Below are 21,262 nucleotides of genomic sequence, written 5' to 3'. Positions count from 1 at the left end.
TAATAACAATCTACAAAGCATTTACATTGTATTAGGTATTATCAAGATATGATATAAAGTATACAGAAGGATGTGCATAGGTTAAATGCAAATACTACACCATTTTATATAAGGGTCTTAAGCATTTGGTATCCACAAGGGGTTCTGAAACCAGTCTCCCATGGATACCAAGGGAAGACTGTATTTTGGTTAATACATTTGATTAATTTTTAATGTAGGTAGCTTAGATTTAGAAGCCAATTTTGACCTTAAAGTCCAGAATTTTTATATCTTTTTTTCTTATAAGCTAATCTTTCAGAATAGCTTATAAGTAATTTATTTCTTAAATCACATATTTTACACCTTGTAATGGCACTAAAATATGCATACATGTATTTCTATAACACTATCAAAAAACTAATCAGCAGCAACTTTAACTGATTAAATAAATAGCAATGGGAGGTCTGCTGTTAAATTTAAATAAAACTATCCATGAAAATTATTTAGTTGAGTAATTGGAAGTTTGCTTGTTACCTCATATTTTAATAAAGGTGTGAATGGAAAGTATTAACTCAGCCTACAAGCTATTATAATTTATAAACTTTTAAATTCAAATCTCTGCTGAAAAATATGTGGTCTTTGTGAAAACTGACCATTTTTAACATTGTAATTTCAGCAATATTTATTGAGCATCCACGGATTGGATGATAGCAGGAAGGGTAGTAGGTAGACCTCAAAATTAGCAAAATGTAAGCTCTGCCCTCAGGCAGCATTCAAGGAAGAGATATAACTTGATGGAAAGAAAGTAGGCTTTGGAATGGCAAATCTGAGATGAACTCCCTATTCTTCTGAATGAGTGGCAAATTATTAAAATGGTCTGAGCTTTAGTTTTCTCTTCTGTAAAATACTAATACAATTACCTACCTCGCTATGTGGTTAACAGTAAGATAACGTGTATTGTACCTAGTAATGGACCTAGCACGTAGTATGACCCAATAAATGGTGTCTTTTATGATTAGTCTTAACATTGGGGTGAGCTATGTAAGCTTATGATTACACAGAGTGCAAGTATGAACAACGTGTGATGGGAGTGATTAATTTTCCCTGGCGAGATTGGAGAAGGATCACTAGAACTGGGCTTTGTAGGTTTATAGAATTTACACAGATGCAGTCAGCAGGAGGACTAAGTGAAAAACATGGCTAGCGTCCTGGAAATATACAAATGCATGAAGGTTTTAAACAACAGGAAGAGTTCAGAGAGATAACACCAAAAGGGCCAATAATGAAGAACTTTAGAGTGTTATGACCTTTAAAATCAAGTACTTTGTCATCTTTGAGAGGGAGGATCCTAGTTAATTTCTACATTATTGTATTTATTGATTTTTGGTTACTTCCTCCTATAGTTGTTCATGTAATGAATGGTGGCTTCTGTGTTCATCATCTTCCTAGACTCCAATCCTTCACCATATAATTAGATATAAGCTCCAGAAGCACAGGGACCAGTGCTAGGCGAGCCCGTTATATGTCCGCAGTGCCTGTCACGTAATTGTTGGATGATCACAGACTAGCAGAGGAGCTAAGTCAAGCACAAAAATAGTCAAAAATAAAAGATAGGCAGTGATAAACACTTAAGAGAGACGCATCTGAATTATTTGGATGCCCAAAAGGATAAGGCATCACAGCACTTGTATCTGGAAGCAGCCAGGAAAAACTACTTAATCGTAATAGTAATGTTCATCTCTTCCACGTAGGTATGAGAGTTTCTATTTTATTTCTTAAATGAAATTTTATGAAAAATGTATAAACTTTTCAAGTAATTCAGTAGCCACAAAACTATATTTTAAAATGTTTAAATCTAAGATTTTTTCATAAGATCTATCTCAAATATTTATACTCAGTTTACTCAGATATACATATCTAAATGCTTTCTTGCTCACCTTCATTTTTAATAAAAGAATCAAGAGTTCCTGTTGTTGTTGTTGTTTTTTTAATAACTCCACCACTTTAAAATTATCCTGTCTTCTGTCCTATCAATTACAATTCCAAGATTGTCTTTAGGTATTTTCCATGGTTTGCGTACTTTTTAAAAATATTTCTTCAAGCCATATTTTTTGACCATGTGATATGTATTCCTTTATTAAAATCAATATTGTTTTAAACCATGATGGCCTTTCTCTGTTAAGTTTAAAATACTTCTCTAACATAAAAATAATTTTTCAGGTATTTCTTTTAGTAGTATCAGGTTTTTTTTTTCTGAGCCTTGAAATGAATGATTTCCTTTATCTTAGTATATAATTTTTTATGAGGTTATGTTTTACCTTTTCAGGTGGTATTATTTTTGTCCACATGTCCATTTCTACAAAAAGTCTGTATTGACCGCCATATGAATTTGCTCTCTTCTCTGTTTGAACATATGGATACTTTCCCTTGAACTGCTGTTGATTTCTTCTGCTAGGTCATGTCTCTTTTTTCTTCCTAAAGCATTTCCAGGTAAACTAAAATATAAATTCATCACTTAGACCACAAGTTTTATCACCACCCTTTTAAGTGCATTGCTAAATATGTGTTTTTTTAGGCTTTTTACCATAAAACCCATAGCAGTAAAATAACCATAGCAAATATACTATCTTATTACCATAGTATATTATGAATATATTATTATAACCTCATTGTTACCAATTATTTCTCCTGTTCAAAATAATTTATATATTTAATTATAAAAACTATTTAGCCAGGCATGGTGGTGCACACCTGTAGTCCCAGCTACTCGGGAGGCTGAGGCAGGAGAATCTCTTGAACCCGGGAGGTGGAGGTTGCAGTGGGCTGAGATCACGCCACTGCACTCCAGCCTGGCGACAGAGCGAGACACTGTCTCAAAAAACAAACAAACAAAAAACTATTAAAGATTTGCTTCAATGGGTAAGACAAACGATACAAGACATACAAAGAAAAAATTGTTTTTTTAATTCTGTTTCCCCATCCCCCACCAAATCCCGTTTTCATTTTGTGAGATAACTAATTTGGAGGGTGTCCATATCTCTGTTTTCAAACATATACATTCACATACACCTCTATAGAATATAACAGCACACTCAGGATATTATGGAAATTTTTCTTCAATTGATATTTTTTCACTTAGCAGTATATTATGGACATCTCTGTGTGTATGTGTGAGATCAGGTCTGTGTGTGTGTGTGTGTGTGTGAGAGAGAGAGAGAGATTTAAGTACAGAAAAAATGAACTACGTCTGTATTGAAGAGATACCAAAAGTAAAAATCAAAAGATAAAGCACAGACTAGGACACAATATTCACAATACAGAAAAAGGAGCAAAGTGTACTATCTTTCATATACAAAAAGGACCACCAAATTGATAAGAAAAGAATAAAGCCCCAAAATTAAACAGATTATATTCAGAATAGGGACATAGTTCAATAAATAGTCTTATATACTTTGACTTAACTATTCCACTTCTATGAATGTATCCAACAGATATATTCACAAACATGTAAAATGACTTGTGTACAGAGTGTATACTCTGTATACACTCTGTATTTATTACATTGCTTTTAATAACAAAAGATTGGAAACAACATAAATGCCCATCAAACAAGGACTAGTTATTATAAATAAGTTTTGGTGTTTCTATGTAATGGAATACTATGCAACTGTAAAATATAAATGAGAAAACTATACTGATGTGAGATCTTCAAGATAATATGGTTCAGTGAAAAAGGAAAAACAGTGTGTATAATCTACTACCATATGGTGAAAAGGGATTAAAATTGTGAATTTGTAGTTGTTTAAATATGTGCATAAACTCTCAAAGGACACACAAGAAACATAGTGGCTACTAGGTTAGAGGGAAGGGTGGTAGAGACATTGTGCACATTTTTATACTTTCTAATTTTGAACTATGTAAATATATTACCCTATCAAAAAATTAATACAGTGTATTATAAGGAGCAAAATTATACTCTAATTTTATAAGGAGCAAAATTATACTCTAATAAACAACTGCTAGCATTTATTGATCACTTACTATGTACCACACACTATTGTAAATGCTTTGTTTATATTGTCTCATTTCTCACAACAACCCCATGTTTTTAGTATACATAAAAGACAAAAATTATTTTTAAAAAGCAGAAGTTGCCATTATTAGCTATGATGGGCTAGTGTGTTTGATTGGGCTCAACGTGTTATATTTACTTAAGACACATTGAGTATTTGCTGTATGCCAGGCTCTTTGCTCACTATTGAGAAGTCAGATAACTAAATATGGAAAGTTATTTGATAGAGGAAGTACTAGAAGAACAAGAATGTGGTCAGATGACTTGAGTGTCTTCAGCTGGCTAGCACTGTGATCTAAAACAAAAACTCTGTAGTGACTTGTAGTGTCTAACTATGGATGATTCTTGGATCTACGGCATGCACAATGAAACCTTTTAAAATTGTATCTACCTGATAATACAAATGTGGTAATGTAATCACAGCAGCAGAAACTATTCTGTTCCTACATGCTGTCATGGGATATAAATAAATATATCTGAAATATATCTGTAGTGGCATTCCCATTCAGACCATACAACACTGTTTTCCCACTTCTTCAGAAGATGGTATTTGCCAGAACTATTGTAAATGCACAGAGGAAAAGCTAATAATTTTTTTAACTTATAATGGATGCCTTAATACAGGATTCTCCTATTTTAACTTTCATCAGAATAACCTGGAGGGCTTGTTAAAACAAATGGCTGGGCCCCACCCTCAGAGTTTCTGACTCAGGGACACTGCTGCTGCTGCTGCTGCTGCTGCTGATCAGGGAACCACACACTTTTAAATCACTATTTATGTAGGTCTTTAGGGCTTAATTCTCTTGAAGAGCCTGGGTTAAGAAAGTCGAGAAGAACTGAGAGCAAGACAGATAAGTGGCTGTGATGGCTAGAATGAAAACATAAACTGCCAGGACATGACCCTCCCTACCCCAAGCCTCAGCTTTTGCAAGAGCCAATGCCATATGTGCCACATAATGTAAAACAAAATTTCTCAGCAACATTTTTTCTGTGGGACATCTGTCTGCCATATTGTTGTATCTTTTTCAGATATATCCATTCTGCTTCACTTCTTAGCAGTATTCCTAGAAAAGAGGGTTTGATTTGGCCGCGCATGGTGGCTCACGCCTGTAATCCCAGCACTTTGGGAGGCCGAGGCTGGCGGATCACGAGGTCAGGAGATCGAGACCATCCTGGCTAATACGGTGAAACCCTGTCTCTACTAAAAATACAAAAAAATTAGCCGGGCGTGGTGGCGGGTGCCTGTAGTCCCAGCTACTCTGGAGGCTGAGGCAGGAGAATGGTGTCAACCCGGGAGGCGGAGCTTGCAGTGAGCCGAGATCACGCCACTGCATTCCAGCCTGGGTGACAGAGCGAGACTCCATCTCAAAAAAAAAAGAGTTTGATTCAAGATTTCACATTAAATATTCCTACCGATTTTTTTATTCCTAGTTCATCTTTCACAACCCTCTTAAAAAGGTTGCTAAAGGGGAAGTGTTTTAAATTGTCTTGTGTGATGTTAAATACACATACACACACGCACATATGCATGTAAATGAGTAATAAACAAGTGCATAGTTGTCAGTGTATAACAGTGGTATACTGGTCTGTTTAATCTTTTAGGCAAAATTAATTTTGTTTATGTTTATTCCCCTAATAATGGTGCTAATACTTACCAGCTATGACAGAGGTTCTCAAAGTTTCTGGACAATAACATTAGCATCTTTGAACTCCTTAGAAATGCAGTTTCGTGGCTTGCCCCAGACCTATATAGTCAGGAAGGGGATTGGGGGAAACAGCAGCAATCTGTGTTTTTAACAAGCCTGCCAGGTGATTTTGAAGCTTTGTAAAATTTTAGAGCCACCATTTTACTAAACACAGTGTTTTCCCTTACATTATATCCTTTGATTCTTATAGTAATCCTGTGATACATTGTAACTCTTTATCTGTGTTCTGGGGGAAATAAGAATTGAAGAGATTAAACAATTTATTCTAATTCACACTGATATTTAGCAGTACTCCAAAGAAGAATTTTCAGATATTTTTCAAATAATATGTCCTTCTTTCCTTTGAATACACCCTGAAACAGTATGTGTTACTTAAGCATTCCAGTTTTTTGAATCATTATTTTCTGAGCTTTTACTCCTTTATTAATTTTAATCAGCATCTCAATGTGAAGAACACTTTCTTTGACAAGTCAAATAACGGGACCAGAACTCAAATTTACGTACTTTTTTTCCCCAAGTATGGGAATGATTCCATCATGTATTTTAAATATAAAAGGCTTTTGCAGTTTATGACCACATTCTGCCTACTTTTGTTTCTATGTGAACTTTTCCATAATAAAAATAAAACAATATGAAGAAATGGCTTTTGAAACTAAAAATAAGTATATAAAATATTTTTAAATGCATAACCTAAAAACTCAAATAAAAGCATAAAGTTTTATAAAAATCTGAATTTGCCATCATTATTGACTTAATCTTACTATTCTGTTCTTATTTTAATGACACACACCAATTTAACTGTTGCTCAGTTACCAAAAAGTGTTTCTAATATTAATTTGGAGTTATTTCTGTCAAATGAAACAATGCTGTCCTATTACTTGTGATTTTCATATGAGTCTATTTAAGTTAATTAACCAAATTAGCAAACCATAAAATCAGGTGTGTTTATAGAGACCCAAAACCTTGTAATGACTTCAATTTGAGCTTCAACACATGAAATTTTTAATTTAAAAAAATGGTTTATTTTACTTAACACGACATGATGGATTCCTTAATAAAATGAAATTGTTACTTTAAATTGTAACTAATATTTCTCTTGGCTGCAGTAGAAAATGATTTGCAAAATGAAAAGTTGACAAGTAAGACTGAAATAATTAATGAAGATTTAGGTTGTATTCTGTTTTCCCTTATGTTCTCCATATCTGCTAATTCAACAGGATTAACATAATGTGGCATTTGAATTATGGAGAATAGAAATCTGGTAGCATTATAAAACCCCCATCTGGAAAATAATGTTGGGGCTTATTGGTTATATAAAATACCTTAAAATTTCCTGATATTTCATATGTATAGGTAAATAAAGATATTATTAGGGGGGTTCTCAAAACATCTTTGTAGTGGTGGTTTTATTTATTTTACCTTTTAATCCTCTTTCAGCTTCAGAGGGGAAAATTAAGTTGGTAGTAATTATTAACCAATTTCACACAATAATGCTGTGATCATTTCAGTAGTTGTTAATAATTCAATTTCTAGACCCCTCCCTTAGATATCCTTACTCAGCTGGCTTTAAAGGAGGACCCAGAAATCTATTTTAACAAGCAGCAGCAGCGATTCAGATGTAATAGTCCCTAGGTCTCACTGTGAGAAACCTTAGAAGAGAATGTACTCCTTCAAGCTAACACACTAAAAATAACAAAATTAAATATTCCAAATACAACTGTAGCCTCCTTGATGCAACTTTAATCTTGGAATGATAGGAATGATTATCAGAGGATTTTCTCCCCGTAACAGTAATGTATGAATTTAGAGCTTTGAAACATAGTTATCATAGTATCCCTGGTGCTGTACTAAGTAAGCACTTGGTACAGTATTTGGCACATAGTAGGAACTGCATAAATATCTTGGGATGGATGAATGCAGAAAACCAAGTAGCTCCATGTTTAGGGTTCCCACGTTATCCACATGTTATCTTCTCTTTGGTTCAACTGCCTAAGTTATGTGTACAATTTTATCTTTCTCCTTAAATTGTACAGGTTTTTAATGGAAGAGACCACAGCTTATCTATTTTCATCACTATTTTTTAACTCTGTTTTACACATACATGCCTAATAAATATTTATCAAGTAAAAAATATTTTGTGATTATTTAATTCATCATAATAGATTCTCATCTCCATGAGGGCAGGGGCGTTGTCTCTCGTTTTCATGGCAGTTTTATCAGGACTTGGTAGTTAATGCATGTTTAGAAACATATGAATGAATGAATGAATGAATAAATTACAAAAAAAAACTTCATTTTAATTCCAATTTTCTTACAATTTAATTTGGGGGTTAATGAGGTTTTCTGGGTGGTAAAATTTATTTTTATATTAGAGAAAAAAAATTTGCCTTGCTCTTTAAAAAGAAACTTACAATGGAAATGTCCCTACCATTTGCAAGAGATAGAATGATAGAACTGGACAAATTCTGAACTGATGAATCTTCAGCAGGGCATTATTGTAACCGAATTTTCTATCTTAGCATTAAATAGTGTTTATCAGTCATTATGAAAATATCACAATTTGAACCTATGTGGCAGTTCTTAACATCCTATGAAGTAAAGATGTTTGCCCATGAAAGCTAGAGAACCTATCAAAAATCAAAAGATTTGTTTTCTTTAGTTGAAAAATTAGGAAAACAGAATGTCCCAGTACCTGCAAACTTTCTGAAATAAATTCTATTAGTGTACTCTTTTTAAAATATTCTTTTCTTTCTTTCTTTTTTTTTTTTTTTTTTTGAGACGGAGTCTCGCTCTGTTGCCAGGCTGGAGTGCAGTGGCGTAATCCCGGCTCACTGCAACCTCTGCCTCCCAGGTTCAAGCGATTCTCCTGCCTCAGCCTCCTGAGTAGCTGAGATTACAGGCACGCATCACCACGCCCCGCTAATTTTTGTATTTTTAGTAGAGACCGGGTTTCACCATGTTGGCCAGGATGGTCTCAATCTCTTGACCTTGTGATCCACCCACCTTGACCTCCCAAAGTGCTGGGATTACAGGTGTGAGCCACCACACCCAGCCTTAAAATGTTCTTATGATCATATTTCCTTTCAAAACCTATTAGTATCAGTAAATAAGTTAGAGCTCTGATAAAGTATGAAATCTGAAGATTTATGCCCTTGGTAACTGTAATTAGCTGATTAAATTTCTCCTGATGACTTGCAGTGCTTTTTGTTTTTCTGTAAACATTTTGGGTTTTTTTGTTTTGCTTTGTTTTGAGGAACTTCTTATCTTCTACAAATTATCTGTTCTCCTTTACTTTGAATGTACCTAAAATAATATTAGTTATTTAAGCATTCCAGTTTCTTGAATGATTGTTATCTGAGATTTTACTGTGAATTTTAATAAGCATCTCATATGTGGAACACTTACCTTGACAAGTTTATAGACATAAGATTACTATGGCTTAAATATAGAGATACCTCTATAGAAGTATAGATGTCTTTGTGTCACCCTGTCTCCTTTCTGGTCAAATCCCAGACCTCATTCCCCTTTTCATTTCTGTTAGTCCTCAAAATGATCCTCTCTTTTACTTAGGTCAGCTCACATGAGCCTATCAATTCCCTGACTAGATACAATTCTTGAATATCCTCCTAAATGTATAGCCTGCAAAAAACATCAAAGTTTTAACTTCCAGAAAAATGTAACTAACAGAGGAGTATAGGGGAGATATTGAGAAGAGGTGCAAGGATTAGGACATCCAAGTTGCTTCAGCCCTAAGCAGAATACCTTAGTGATTCCAGAGATTTAGATGTGTGAATTTAGTTGAAAGCAGGGGCTAGGGGAACTTGTCTTTAAGTCATTTACTGCAACCACACTTACTATCTTTAGATTGTGTATTCCAGATTGTTAACAATGTAAAGTTGCTTTTATTCACACCAGATAAAATTGAAAAAGAGCAGTAGTCTATATGAGAAAATAATTTTTATCATACTAATGGCTCTTTGGGAATGCTGGGGTTGAGCTGATTCTGATGTAAGGTAGAGGCCAAAGAAGAAACTTACAGAGGAAAGAAGGCAGGTACTGACAGGGAGCAAAGGCAGGCTGCTAAACACTCCCTTATTCTCTTCAGTTGTATTCACACTGTGCCTGGTGACTGTCCCTGAAGATACATTTTTTCCCCACTTCTTGACACAGCATTCAGGCACACACCTTCCCCCTAGTTCAGATATCCCCAGTCACTTCATGAATAATTCCACAGGAAGGCTTGCACAGAGAATTCCAGGTACTTCTACAGAAGCATTTTTATCTCCAGAAGTCCCCTAACCTTTGTATTTTAAGTGATTGTTCTTAGACATGATTTTGTCCAAGGAAGAGTTTTCTTTATTGTTTTCAATTTCTTGAAACATCTTTATGGAACTGGAAATTTAACTGATGGTAGTAATCTTCCAATGAGAAAGCTCTCAATATTTTTGTATGCTGTCTCTATAATACATGACTATGATAATGAATTATGTATTCAAAAGAGAAACATACGAATTAAACTCCAAATTTTATAGACTCCACAAACTTCTATCAACTTGTAAGCTAAATTTTATTTAACTTGTCTTTTTCCTATATATACTTTGTTCTAAAATAGGGATATGTTGGAGAATTCGTAAATTTGTGATTATGTTTTGAGAAATTAATAGTTGTTTATATGGAATGATATCCAGGCTACTATTAAGCTGTAATTTAATTAATTGGAATATTAAATAAACTGCTTTCCTTTTTTTCAGGTGATGGTGTTTGTACATGCTCGAAATGCCACTGTAAGAACAGCTATGTCTCTAATAGAAAGAGCAAAAAATTGTGGCCATATTCCCTTCTTTTTTCCTACCCAAGGACATGACTATGTACTTGCAGAAAAACAGGTAAGAAACAAAGAGGACAAGAACTAAAGCATGTAACATGCCACATATCCCGGGTATTTTATATGTGAAAGATCCACGGTCTCAATTTCCAAGAAGTTAATTTTGCAGATTTATGATGTTATAATCTTGACTTTTTTCTTGACTTAATGATCTTTTATTAAAAGGTTTCACTCTATGACATAACACTTATCATTCCTTTCTATATGGTTATAATTGAAGTGCTTAGTCCTGCTCTTTAAAATATAGTTAAAATATAAAATGCAGTTAAATTTCATATCCTATGTTAACATCTAATGGGCTTATTATTGTACTTCTAAAGAATTAATACTTTTTAAAAATTTCTCAGTTTTGATTTCTAAGGTTAATATTGACAGATACAACCTAAATAGGCTTTTTTTTTTTTTTTTTTAAGCAATGTAAAGGAATTCTGAGCCAAAAAGTTTGTAAACAGCTTGTTACTCAGTGTACACATGCTCAAAGGACAAAAAGGTCTTGGGGTCACCTGCATCCTTTTAAAAAGGGAGACCTTTAGGCCCCAACCCGGACTCGCCAAACCAGAATCTACATTTTAGCTAGATCCTCAGGTGATTTTGTACACATTACAGTTTAAGAAGCACTCCTAGGTAATTTGAGTATTGGTAGTATCTTAAGATTTATATCAGGTTTTATTTAACTATATCAGATAATCATTTACATGAAGATTGGGCAGATTATGGCCCGAAGGCCAAAGATGTCCATCTGTTTTGTAATTAAAGTTTTGTCAGAACATAAACATACCAGTTTCTTTATTGTCTGACTTTTTTTGCACTACCGGAGAAAAATAGAGTAGTTGTGATAGCTACTGTAAATTACTTTGTGTTTCTTTGCAGAAAAAGTATGCTGACTTCCTGATTTAAAGCTATGAAAATAAATTATGAAATAAAAAATCTGTTGGCATAAAATGATAGTAACTTTAAATTTTATATATATATATAATGTAAGATTTAACTGATTGGTTACCGAACAGCTGCTAGCTGCCAGACATTGTGCTATGCCCTTTTATATTTATTATCCTAGTAAAATATATTTAATTGTGACGTACTATAAATTTCACCATTTTATATTGATATTTTAAATTCTATGTTAAGCTGATGTCAGTTGTTTTGAACATCAGAGTCTCTTTCAATTTAGAAACAAAATTTATTCATTTTCTATTTTTTTACTTTTATTACCTAACACTTATTGTACAGATTGTACAGCTTTGTGTCCTTCCAATTATTTATTAATCATGAATTTATGAGAGTCTTTGAAAAGTCAAGTTGGTATTCATAAGTCTTGTTTCATTTCTTTGGAAATACAACAAAACAACTCTATGCTGTTTAAAAGACAAGCCTTGAGAGCCACCTTGTGGATTTCTGGTTTCTTTATCCATCTCAATTCAGATAACTTTTGTTAATTTAAATAATGCCGGTTTATTATTTAATTGTTGTTATTGTAAAGCTTAACATTTATTAAGTGGTCACTGGTGTCAGGCATTGTTTTTATTACTTTATATAACTCATTCAATCCTTACAATCTATGATATTGCTGGTATTATCCCTTGATATGGCATATGTGTAAATCAAATATAGTATAAAATATTCTAGAGCATATTATAATAATTTATATGGAGATATTTTTAAATGATGTTTATTTAAGGCAATGTCACCAAGCACTAATTCACAGATCACTATGCTGGAAGAAAAATAACAGAGAAACGGAAAGTTTTGATACAATTGGGTAGACTTGAAAATCCCTAGTCATTTTTATTATAGCTTTTTTATATTTTTATTATACTTGATTTTTTTCCTGATCCAACTATTATTGGACTTTTGTTTTTCAAGAAGAATGAATTGCACACACATTTATTAAGAACATTGTCCTACTCACTCTTATATTCCCAGCCTTTCATAGAGTATTTGTCTGATAGTAGGTATCCCGGAATTACTTTTTTTCTTAGCTTTTATTCCTCTGGACTGACATTATAATAGATGTTTCACTTTAATTTTCTCATCTGACCTGTACCATTGTGCTGTCCTTTAAGATTCTTATTCCCATTTTACAGATAAGGAAACGAAAACTGAGAAAGTAAATAATTTTCACAGAGAATCTCATATTAAGTAGTGAGGCCATGATTTGAGCCAGTCTGACTCCAAAGTCCACCATTTTCACTACACTGTGTCCTATTTGTTCAAAAGCAAACAGATCAAATCCAATCTGGAGCTTTCTGAAGACCTTAGGGCATGGGGTCTTTTTTTTTTTTTTTTTTTTTTTTTAAATAAAATAGAAGAACATTTCTTCAACCTAACTATATCCCTCACTTCTCCTAAAGAGAGATTTTAAAGAGTGAAACCCTCCACAGTGCATATTATAACAAAAGATAAGGTCATCTTTCTCAATATTTTCTCAAAGCTCTAGAATTTAAGAGTATTCTTCTAGTGCTAGAAGTACATTCCTTCATATTTCTTGAAGTGCCTTTGAACTTAAATGGTATTAACATTCTAGCAATTTCAAGGGAGCTGTTATCATCATGGTGGGAGACATTTCTTCCCATGTTTTTGAAAAATGGGAAATTAAGAACCCAAAACATTAAAATTTAATTAGAAGGTAAATTTGCTACAGCAGTACATAGAAATTTAGCCTCATGCCTTCTGTTACATGGCTAAATCCCTACCATGCCACAGTGATGCCTTACCCCTAAGTGTTTAATGTAATCACCTCAATTCCTGACTTACTAAGATCTTTAAAAGCACTTCTTTACAGTTTCATTTAACACAATGTATTTTTATTTGTGTAAATAACAAAACTCCATTAAGAAAATCCTCCTTTTCTGTGTGTGTGTGTGAGTGTGTGTGTGTGAGTGTGTGTGTGTGTGTGTGTGTGCACGCACACACACACATTTGCATGTAATAAGGCTATTTCTATGCCTTAGCTGCAACTGAAATGAGTCTTTTCTCTCTGGAAGTAACAGTTACACCTCAGGACTTCTCATATAATATTGATCTTTAATATCAAAGTCACCCCCAAGGGAAAAACTACCTATATTTCCAGATTTGTCCACTGAAACAAGAATGTAGGGAAAGGAAAGGAAAGTCTCCCAAGAGTAGTTTAACCTTCAGAAATGGAGCTTGGGGCTCTCCCTGGGCACAGGAATATCTCAGGACGTACAAATGATGCCCAAACCAACAGGACACATTCACAAAAAGGTCTGGTTGTGATTTTGCCTCTAGAAGGTTTGTGGCCTTGGACATCTAAACATTTCTGAAACGTACTTTCTCTTCTCTCAAATGGAATAATAATGGAGTAAATAATACCTATTCTAGTTATTTACTATGAGAAACAGATAGAATGATGTATGAAATTATTTTGGAAACTGAACAATGATAAAACTTTACCTACCATAGAAATCTATTTTTAGAAAATATATATACTAGTAACTAAATTTTAAAATGGCAAAAGGATAATAAACAATATGGATAAAATTTTCTTAATTTACCCTATATATTTATTACTTGTATACTCTCCCCCTCAAAGATTGTGTCTTAAGAAACCACTGTTTTCTATAAAATAGAACATACCTCAAGGAATAGCAGCAGTTTATATTTATAAAATTAAGTATATAATTAAAGATGCATATATTTTCGTTATTAAGCCGTTGTTTTTCACTGTGATTTTAATTTTAAGTTAAATGAATCCTTCAGTTAGAATTTTCAGATTCTGTTTTACTTGAGATCTCAATCAAATCAAATTTTTCTGTTAGGGACAAATTTTTAACAGGCTTTAACTGTTCTCATAGGGATTGAGTATTCCCACCCATCCCTTTACCGTATGTTTCTGATTTATGGCCCTGATGTGAGTTCAGTATTTTTACATATATCAGTGATGTTAAGAGTTTGTCTTTTAGGTAGAATTTCTACCACATAATAAGCCTTGTGTCTGTAGTTATTGAAAATATCTATTGAACAAGTTATAAAAAGAGGAAGAATCCAATAGTAATACATATCCTCAAGCTGCTTTAAAGTATAATTTTCTGACTTTTTATTATGTAGATCTGTCAATCATTTCCTTGTTTTTATAAGTTCAGCTTTAGTCTTTGCCTAAATCAATGGCAACTGGAATTAATGCCAATTTGATTTAGTTATCTGATGCTTACTATTACAGCTTGCTTTAATTTTGCATGAGCAGCTTCGGTGTCAGTATGGCCCAGGTTAGAATCGTCTCTTCTGAGATGGTATCTGTTAACTAAAGATAGCATAACAGACTTAGTAGTAGCAGGGATGGTTAATAGCCCTCTTTCTCTTACTTTTGTTTTTTGCTTTAAATATATGCAAAATATCATCTTCACAGAGTTTATTCTTTCCCTGCCATATCTTAACCTCTTTTCCTCTTGGAGGCTAATATAGTAATTTTACTGTCAGTTACCACCACATAGGATGTCAAAAGTTTATTAGTATTTTTTAAATAAAATCAAACAAAATTGTAAAAAAAAAAAAAAAAACAACAACTGTTTGCTTAATTGCATTTTTGGGAGCATGACTTTTCTGTTTTCAAAGGGAGGTAACCTCATATAGAATAAAAACTTTGGATCTAAGCAAACCTGTGTTTTAATGTTGATTCACACACTCTGCCTTTTTAACATCCTCAAGCCACATTTCATCACATACAAAGTGGCAATGATACCTATATTTTAAGATTTTTGTGGCCAGTTGCAGTGGCTCATACCTGTAATCTAATCCCAGCACTTTGGGAGGCCGAGGCGGGCAGGTCACCTGAGGTCAGGAGTTTGAGATCAGCCTGGCAACATGGCGAAACCCCATCTCTACTAAAAATACAAAAAAAGCCATGCATGGTGGCATACGCCTGTAGTCCCAACTACTTGGGAAGGCTGAGGCAGGAGAATCGCTTGAACTTGGGAAGCGGAGGTTGCAGTGAGCCAAGATCGCGCCACTGCACTCCAGCCTGGGTGACAGAGGGAGACTCTGTCTCAAAAAAAAAAAAAAAAAAATTCTGTAATAAATAAGCTAACATATACCTTGCCTAACACATGGTAGATATTCTGTAAATGTTTACCCATGAGTTTTGAAGAGAAAGAAGACAACAGTTTAAAACAATAATAGATGAGACAAAAATTAAACTTAATGCTTTGGAACAATAAAAAATAATATTGAATTGTAAAAAGCAGTAAGCAGGTTGGTGGAAGAAATATTAGGAACAGCAACAACAGACCAGTTAATATCTACATCTATATATGTACACTTATTAAATTTAATAACTTAAAACATGAAGTTTCCAGGAAGAAAATTAGAAAAAAGAAGAAATAAAGTGGGCAAAGTTTGGATGAAAAAAAATTTCTTAAAAAATTATGTAATATATATTCATCAATATATTATCAAAATCTAAACATAATAGTACCCAATTCTGAAGATGATTTGAGAAGATTTTCTGTGGTATTGATCAATTCAATACTTTTAAAAATTTTTTGATAATAGATTTAAAAGCCAAGCCAAAGCTCTTATTCCAGACCTTTTAACTTTGAAATTCTAAACCTGGGAATTTTTCAAAGGAAAGATTAAAAGAAAAAGTTAATATACACCAAGATTAAACAGTTCAGAGGAAATATAAAAGAGAAGCAGATTAATTCAAGCCAGTAATTTTAAATTTCAATAGGCAGCAACAGGGAAAGGACATTCCAAAGAGAGAAAAAAGAGAACACAGGCAAAGGAAAACTCTGGGTTTATTTGGAGAATAAGAATGTTCTCTATTCACAGGAATGTAAGGTGCATGGAGGGCTAGTCATGGTCAGACAATGGAAGACTTTAAATTCCATGCCTAGGCTTTTAGACTTTATATGCAGTGAGAAGCTATTGAAGATTGTTGAAGAGTCAAGTTGTGTGACCAAAATTCACGTACTGAAAAGTAGGATTCACTTTCTTCCAATCAAGGGACATTGTTATGGCCCATGTGTTCATTTCAATGTAGTCTAACATGTGGTTCACTTTGAATAAGTGAGACTCTTTTTAAAGAACATAGTAAATAGCATTGAAATTTTATCCTTGTTTCTTTTGTTATTCCTTTTAAGGAAATTTTGATTGTAGCTATTTTTGTTTCTGTGCTTTAAGTTGCATTTTAGAAGCATAGAATAAATTTCTTACAATAAATTAATACATCTTGTTAAGGAATCATGCTGTTTTGACAAAAATATGTTAATTAGAATGTTGTTTTTCACTCACTTGAAAATACTTGAGTAGAGGAAGCACTCTAAAGACATCAGATTAATAAATAATGTTATAAATTCCTAGGGGTAGAGAGATTTGTAATGATAAAATTTAAAATCAAAAACAGATTTCATGTTGTGATTTAATTTTTTTAATTTTTCTATTTATTTACAGATGGCCAAATGAATTAAAATAATGCAATTTTAGATGAGATTTATCTTTTTCTAATTAGGGTCCTCTCTCTGGAATGCCAACTTATTTCTATTAATAATCAGGACAGCCCATATGGGAACTAGGATCATCTTTCAAGGAATATGACATGAAACAGAGCAAATAACACTTTCTTTCTCCCAAGTTAAAGTGCATAATTAACACAATCAGAATAACATATGGAAATTAGTTATTGGGATTAGGCTAGTCTGGGTGATTGTGACTTGTTTATATACACATGAGCCTTAAACTGTTTTTCATCGTGATCACTCAGCAAATATTTACTCAGTGTAAGCTGGTTACCAGTCATTTTAATAGATCATTGGGTATCAATATAAATAAAGTGCTGTCAACCTGTTTATAGTGAATTGAAGTAGACATATGTATCAGTTATGATTTAGTAAAAGGAAACAGAAACCATTCTAGGTACATTTTAAATAAAAAAGAATTTATATAAGAAATTAGGTACTTATTAGAAATTTGGTAAAATCAGAGGAGTAGAAGTCCAGAGCTACTACTACAGATCTTGAATTTAACAACCAGTTACATGATGGTGATTAGCAGTTTAAAAGCCACAGCTATTACTACAGATGCCTTCCAACATTCGTGAACACACTAGAAAACCAAATTTTGAATGTATAGTACATCTGTTAAAACTTTCAACCCTTCTGTCTCCAAAGTCTTGCTTGCTAGAAAAACACAACAAGAGATAGTTATCTCTTCATTTCCGTCATCCAGATCTTGCCTGAATGCTTTTAATTAGCAGAATGGACTTTATCATCTAGTACCCTTACTATATGAGATCTGGGAAATTATATTCCAGTCCAGGCAATACAGTAAAACTCCTAGAAGGAGGTAAGACCAGATATTATATGTAGACTAATATTATTTGCTTTAATTAGAAGTGGAAATATTTTTAGGGAGGAAAAAGTAGTCATCCCTTTACGCTTATGGAGCTTATATTCTGGAAGGACAGAAAGATTAAACAACTAATTAAATAATTGATTTTAATTACATTTGAAATAAATAGGGATAAAGTGCTAAGAAAAAATTGAGTTAGAGAATCTGATCTAGACCCATGGTGTTAGAGGATGGTGTTGACCAACAAAGTGACATTTAAGCTGATCTGAAGGCTAGGAGTTGACAAAGCAAAAGAGGACAGACAAGAATTCAAAGAAAAGGCTGACATAAAAAAATGCACATTGAAGCAAATAAGAAAAACAAATCAAGATGACTAAAATGTAAATAGTGACAGGGAGTGGCAGATGGCAACTATGTGGCATGAGTCTAATCTAGGCAAGGACCAGATGTAATACCCTCAGTTGCTTGCTACCAGTTTTTTAAAAATCATGTTATTTAATCATGTATTTGTGTTAGTTTAGAAGTAAATGTTGGGAAATAGTCACATTTTTACCTTATTTTTAAAAGCATTGACATTGCGTTTTTTCTCTCATGAGTAGGAAAACGTTATGTAAAGTCGTGGAAAGAAGTTCTGCATGCTTTCACTGGGGGAAAGGAATATAATGCCTTACTTGTGCTGATGGATTATCTTAGCAGTTGCCCATTCAGTTTGAGTTTTACTGACTATAAAGCCCTGTGTGGAAAGTTCACTTGTGAAAACTGGAAAGATTAAGTCAGAGGAAACCAAACTTAGACAGTTCTGAAACTACATACCTTACTTCCTTTACCTTTTCACAGCTGGTATTCTTTTGTGCTGGATTTCCATGTGTAGAACACTTTATCCAGTGAGTATAGTATTGGATCTCAAATGGCTTCTGTGGAGAATCCAAATCGTCTGTTCACAAAATGTGAACAAGATAAAGTATATCTCTGTAGTTATTCAGACAGTAGCAAAACCTGGGCTCCGTGTAGTGCTAGCTTTGGAGAACCGAGTAGAAAAAGCAGTGATTTTTCTGATGCTTTAGAAAGCAGCAGGCATCTTACAGTAAACAAGTTTAGCTCCATAATTTATGGTCTTAACCATCTCTTTGTCCTTCATTTCTCCAAATAAAACTTCTTTTAAAAAGCTTCTTACATTTCTTTTGAGGAAAGATTTGTACAACAACCATTGTGTGTTTGCCTGTGTGCATGGGTATATGTTTTAATACAAAAAAGTTGCATCATGTTATATACACCTTTTTGTCTTTTTCTTTTTCATTTAGTAATATAACAAGGAGATCTTTCCAAATCAACTCAGAAAGATGGGTTTCATTCTTTTTGCAACTGTATAATATGTCACAATGTGGATATTACAGTAATTCATATACGGAATCCTATATTGATGGATACTTTTGTTGTTTCCAGTTACCTTTTATTGTTAACAATGCTGCAGTACACATTTTCGCTCCTACTCTTGCAATGATATACATTAGAAAAATTCGTAGCAGTGAAATTTATCTGTCATGTACTACATGCATTTAAAATTTTGATGAGTGGCCCTAAACTGCCTACTGGAGATATTGTTCCAATTTATACTTCCTCCAGCAGTTGTTACAGATGGCCCTCCATGTCCATGGGTTCCATGAATTCAGCCAACTGCGGATTAAAAGAATTTGGGGGGGAAAAAAAGTTGGTTGTATCTGTTCTGAACATGCACAGATGACTTTTCTGCAGATTAAAAGAATTTGGGGGGGGGGGAAGATGGTTGTATCTGTTCTGAACATGCACAGATGACTTTTTCTTGTCATTATTCCCTAAACAATACAGTATAACTACTTATATAACACTTACATTGTATTAGGTATTATAAGTAATCTAGAGATGATTTAAAGTATACAGGCAGACAGTGTAAATTATATGCAAATATCACACCATTTTATATAAGGGACTTAAGCATCCATGGTTTGTGGTGTCTACAGGGGAAGAAAAGGTGTTTGTTGAATCAATCCCCCATGGATACCATGGGAAGACTGTGCTTTACCCCCACATAATTTTGCCAGCACTGGGTAGTGTTAACGTTTTTAAGTTTATAACAGATTAACAGGCAAAAAATGGTACTTCATTATTATTTTGATTGGCATTTCTTTAATTATGAGTGAAACTGAGCATTTTTTACATTGGCTATTTGTATTTCCTATTCTTTAAATTGTTCATAATCTTGGCCCATTGTGTACTAAACTGCATGTTTAGTACATATAGGTTACATAAACTTTTTCTGTTTAACCCTTGATGTTTATTTTTGTTTATGATTTTTTTTACCATGTAGAAATTCCATAAATTTATTTATGGTTTCTGGGTTTTATGTGTTGCATATAAAAGCCATACACCTACTTCATCTGTGATTTCTTCAAGCCTTATATTTTATTTTTATTATTAAATACTTGATGTTTCTGAAACTTATTCCAGATAGTGGTGGGCACATCATCTTTTTCTAAATACTGTTTTTTCTGTTGATTAAAAAATTTAATATACAATATTCTCATATTTACTTGAGTCATTTCTGAAATTTCTCTTCTGTGTCATTGATCTTATTGTTTCTTCTTTTTTATCAAACTGTTTTACTTATTTTGTTTTCATAGAATTCTCAATAACTGATTGGATTAAACATCCTGATTATTCTTCAGTTGTAGAATTTCTCCTGGATAAATTTTCAGTCTTACTTTTCAGGATGAATTTTAGTATTCCCTCCAGGAAATCATGTTCATATTTTAGTTAAGTTAGTGCATTGATTTTACACATTAAGTTAATGAGAAATGGTATTTTTGCCAAATCAAGTTTTCCTGTCTCAAAATTAAATCTATTATTTCTTGAATGTTCTTCAGCAATATTATAAAACTTTATATGGATCCTGGCTATCTCTTATTATTTCTGTTTTTGCTGTTATAAAAGTGATTTTTTCCACTTATTTTATGAGTTATTGTCTGTGTATATATATAGTGTATATATGTCTTTTTATAAAACTTTTATAAAATATATTTTTATAGTAAAGATTAATACTTTATATTAAAATGAAAGAAAAGAAAAATATATTTCTTTACACTTTTAGAAAATATGTAATATAAAAAATATTTTACATAATATTAAGGAAAAGAAAAATGTTTTCATAAAAGAAATACTTTTATAAAAATATTAAATTTTTGAGACTATCATCTTTCCAAATTCTTTTATTTTATTTAGTATATTTAGTCAGTACTCAGTTTTCTAAATAAACACTTACTTTATCTACAACAAATAATT

General features: G+C 32.9%; 1 protein-coding gene across 4 annotated transcripts in view; it reads left to right on the top strand.

Annotated features, from left to right (window-relative positions):
- The window catches only part of ASCC3 (activating signal cointegrator 1 complex subunit 3), a 374,689-nt gene that overhangs the window by 191,457 nt on the left and 161,970 nt on the right, over positions 1–21,262 (top strand). For all 4 annotated transcript variants that reach the window (XM_518652.9, XM_009451715.5, XM_063813310.1 and 1 more), the window contains one exon: positions 10,509–10,643. In XM_518652.9, the coding sequence (XP_518652.6) occupies positions 10,509–10,643 (135 nt within the window). The remainder of the gene's footprint in view (positions 1–10,508; positions 10,644–21,262) is intronic.

The sequence above is a fragment of the Pan troglodytes genome, chromosome 5, assembly GCF_028858775.2.
Source record: "Pan troglodytes isolate AG18354 chromosome 5, NHGRI_mPanTro3-v2.0_pri, whole genome shotgun sequence".
Classification (NCBI taxonomy): domain Eukaryota; kingdom Metazoa; phylum Chordata; class Mammalia; order Primates; family Hominidae; genus Pan; species Pan troglodytes.
This window is presented reverse-complemented; position numbering and strand designations above follow the sequence as displayed.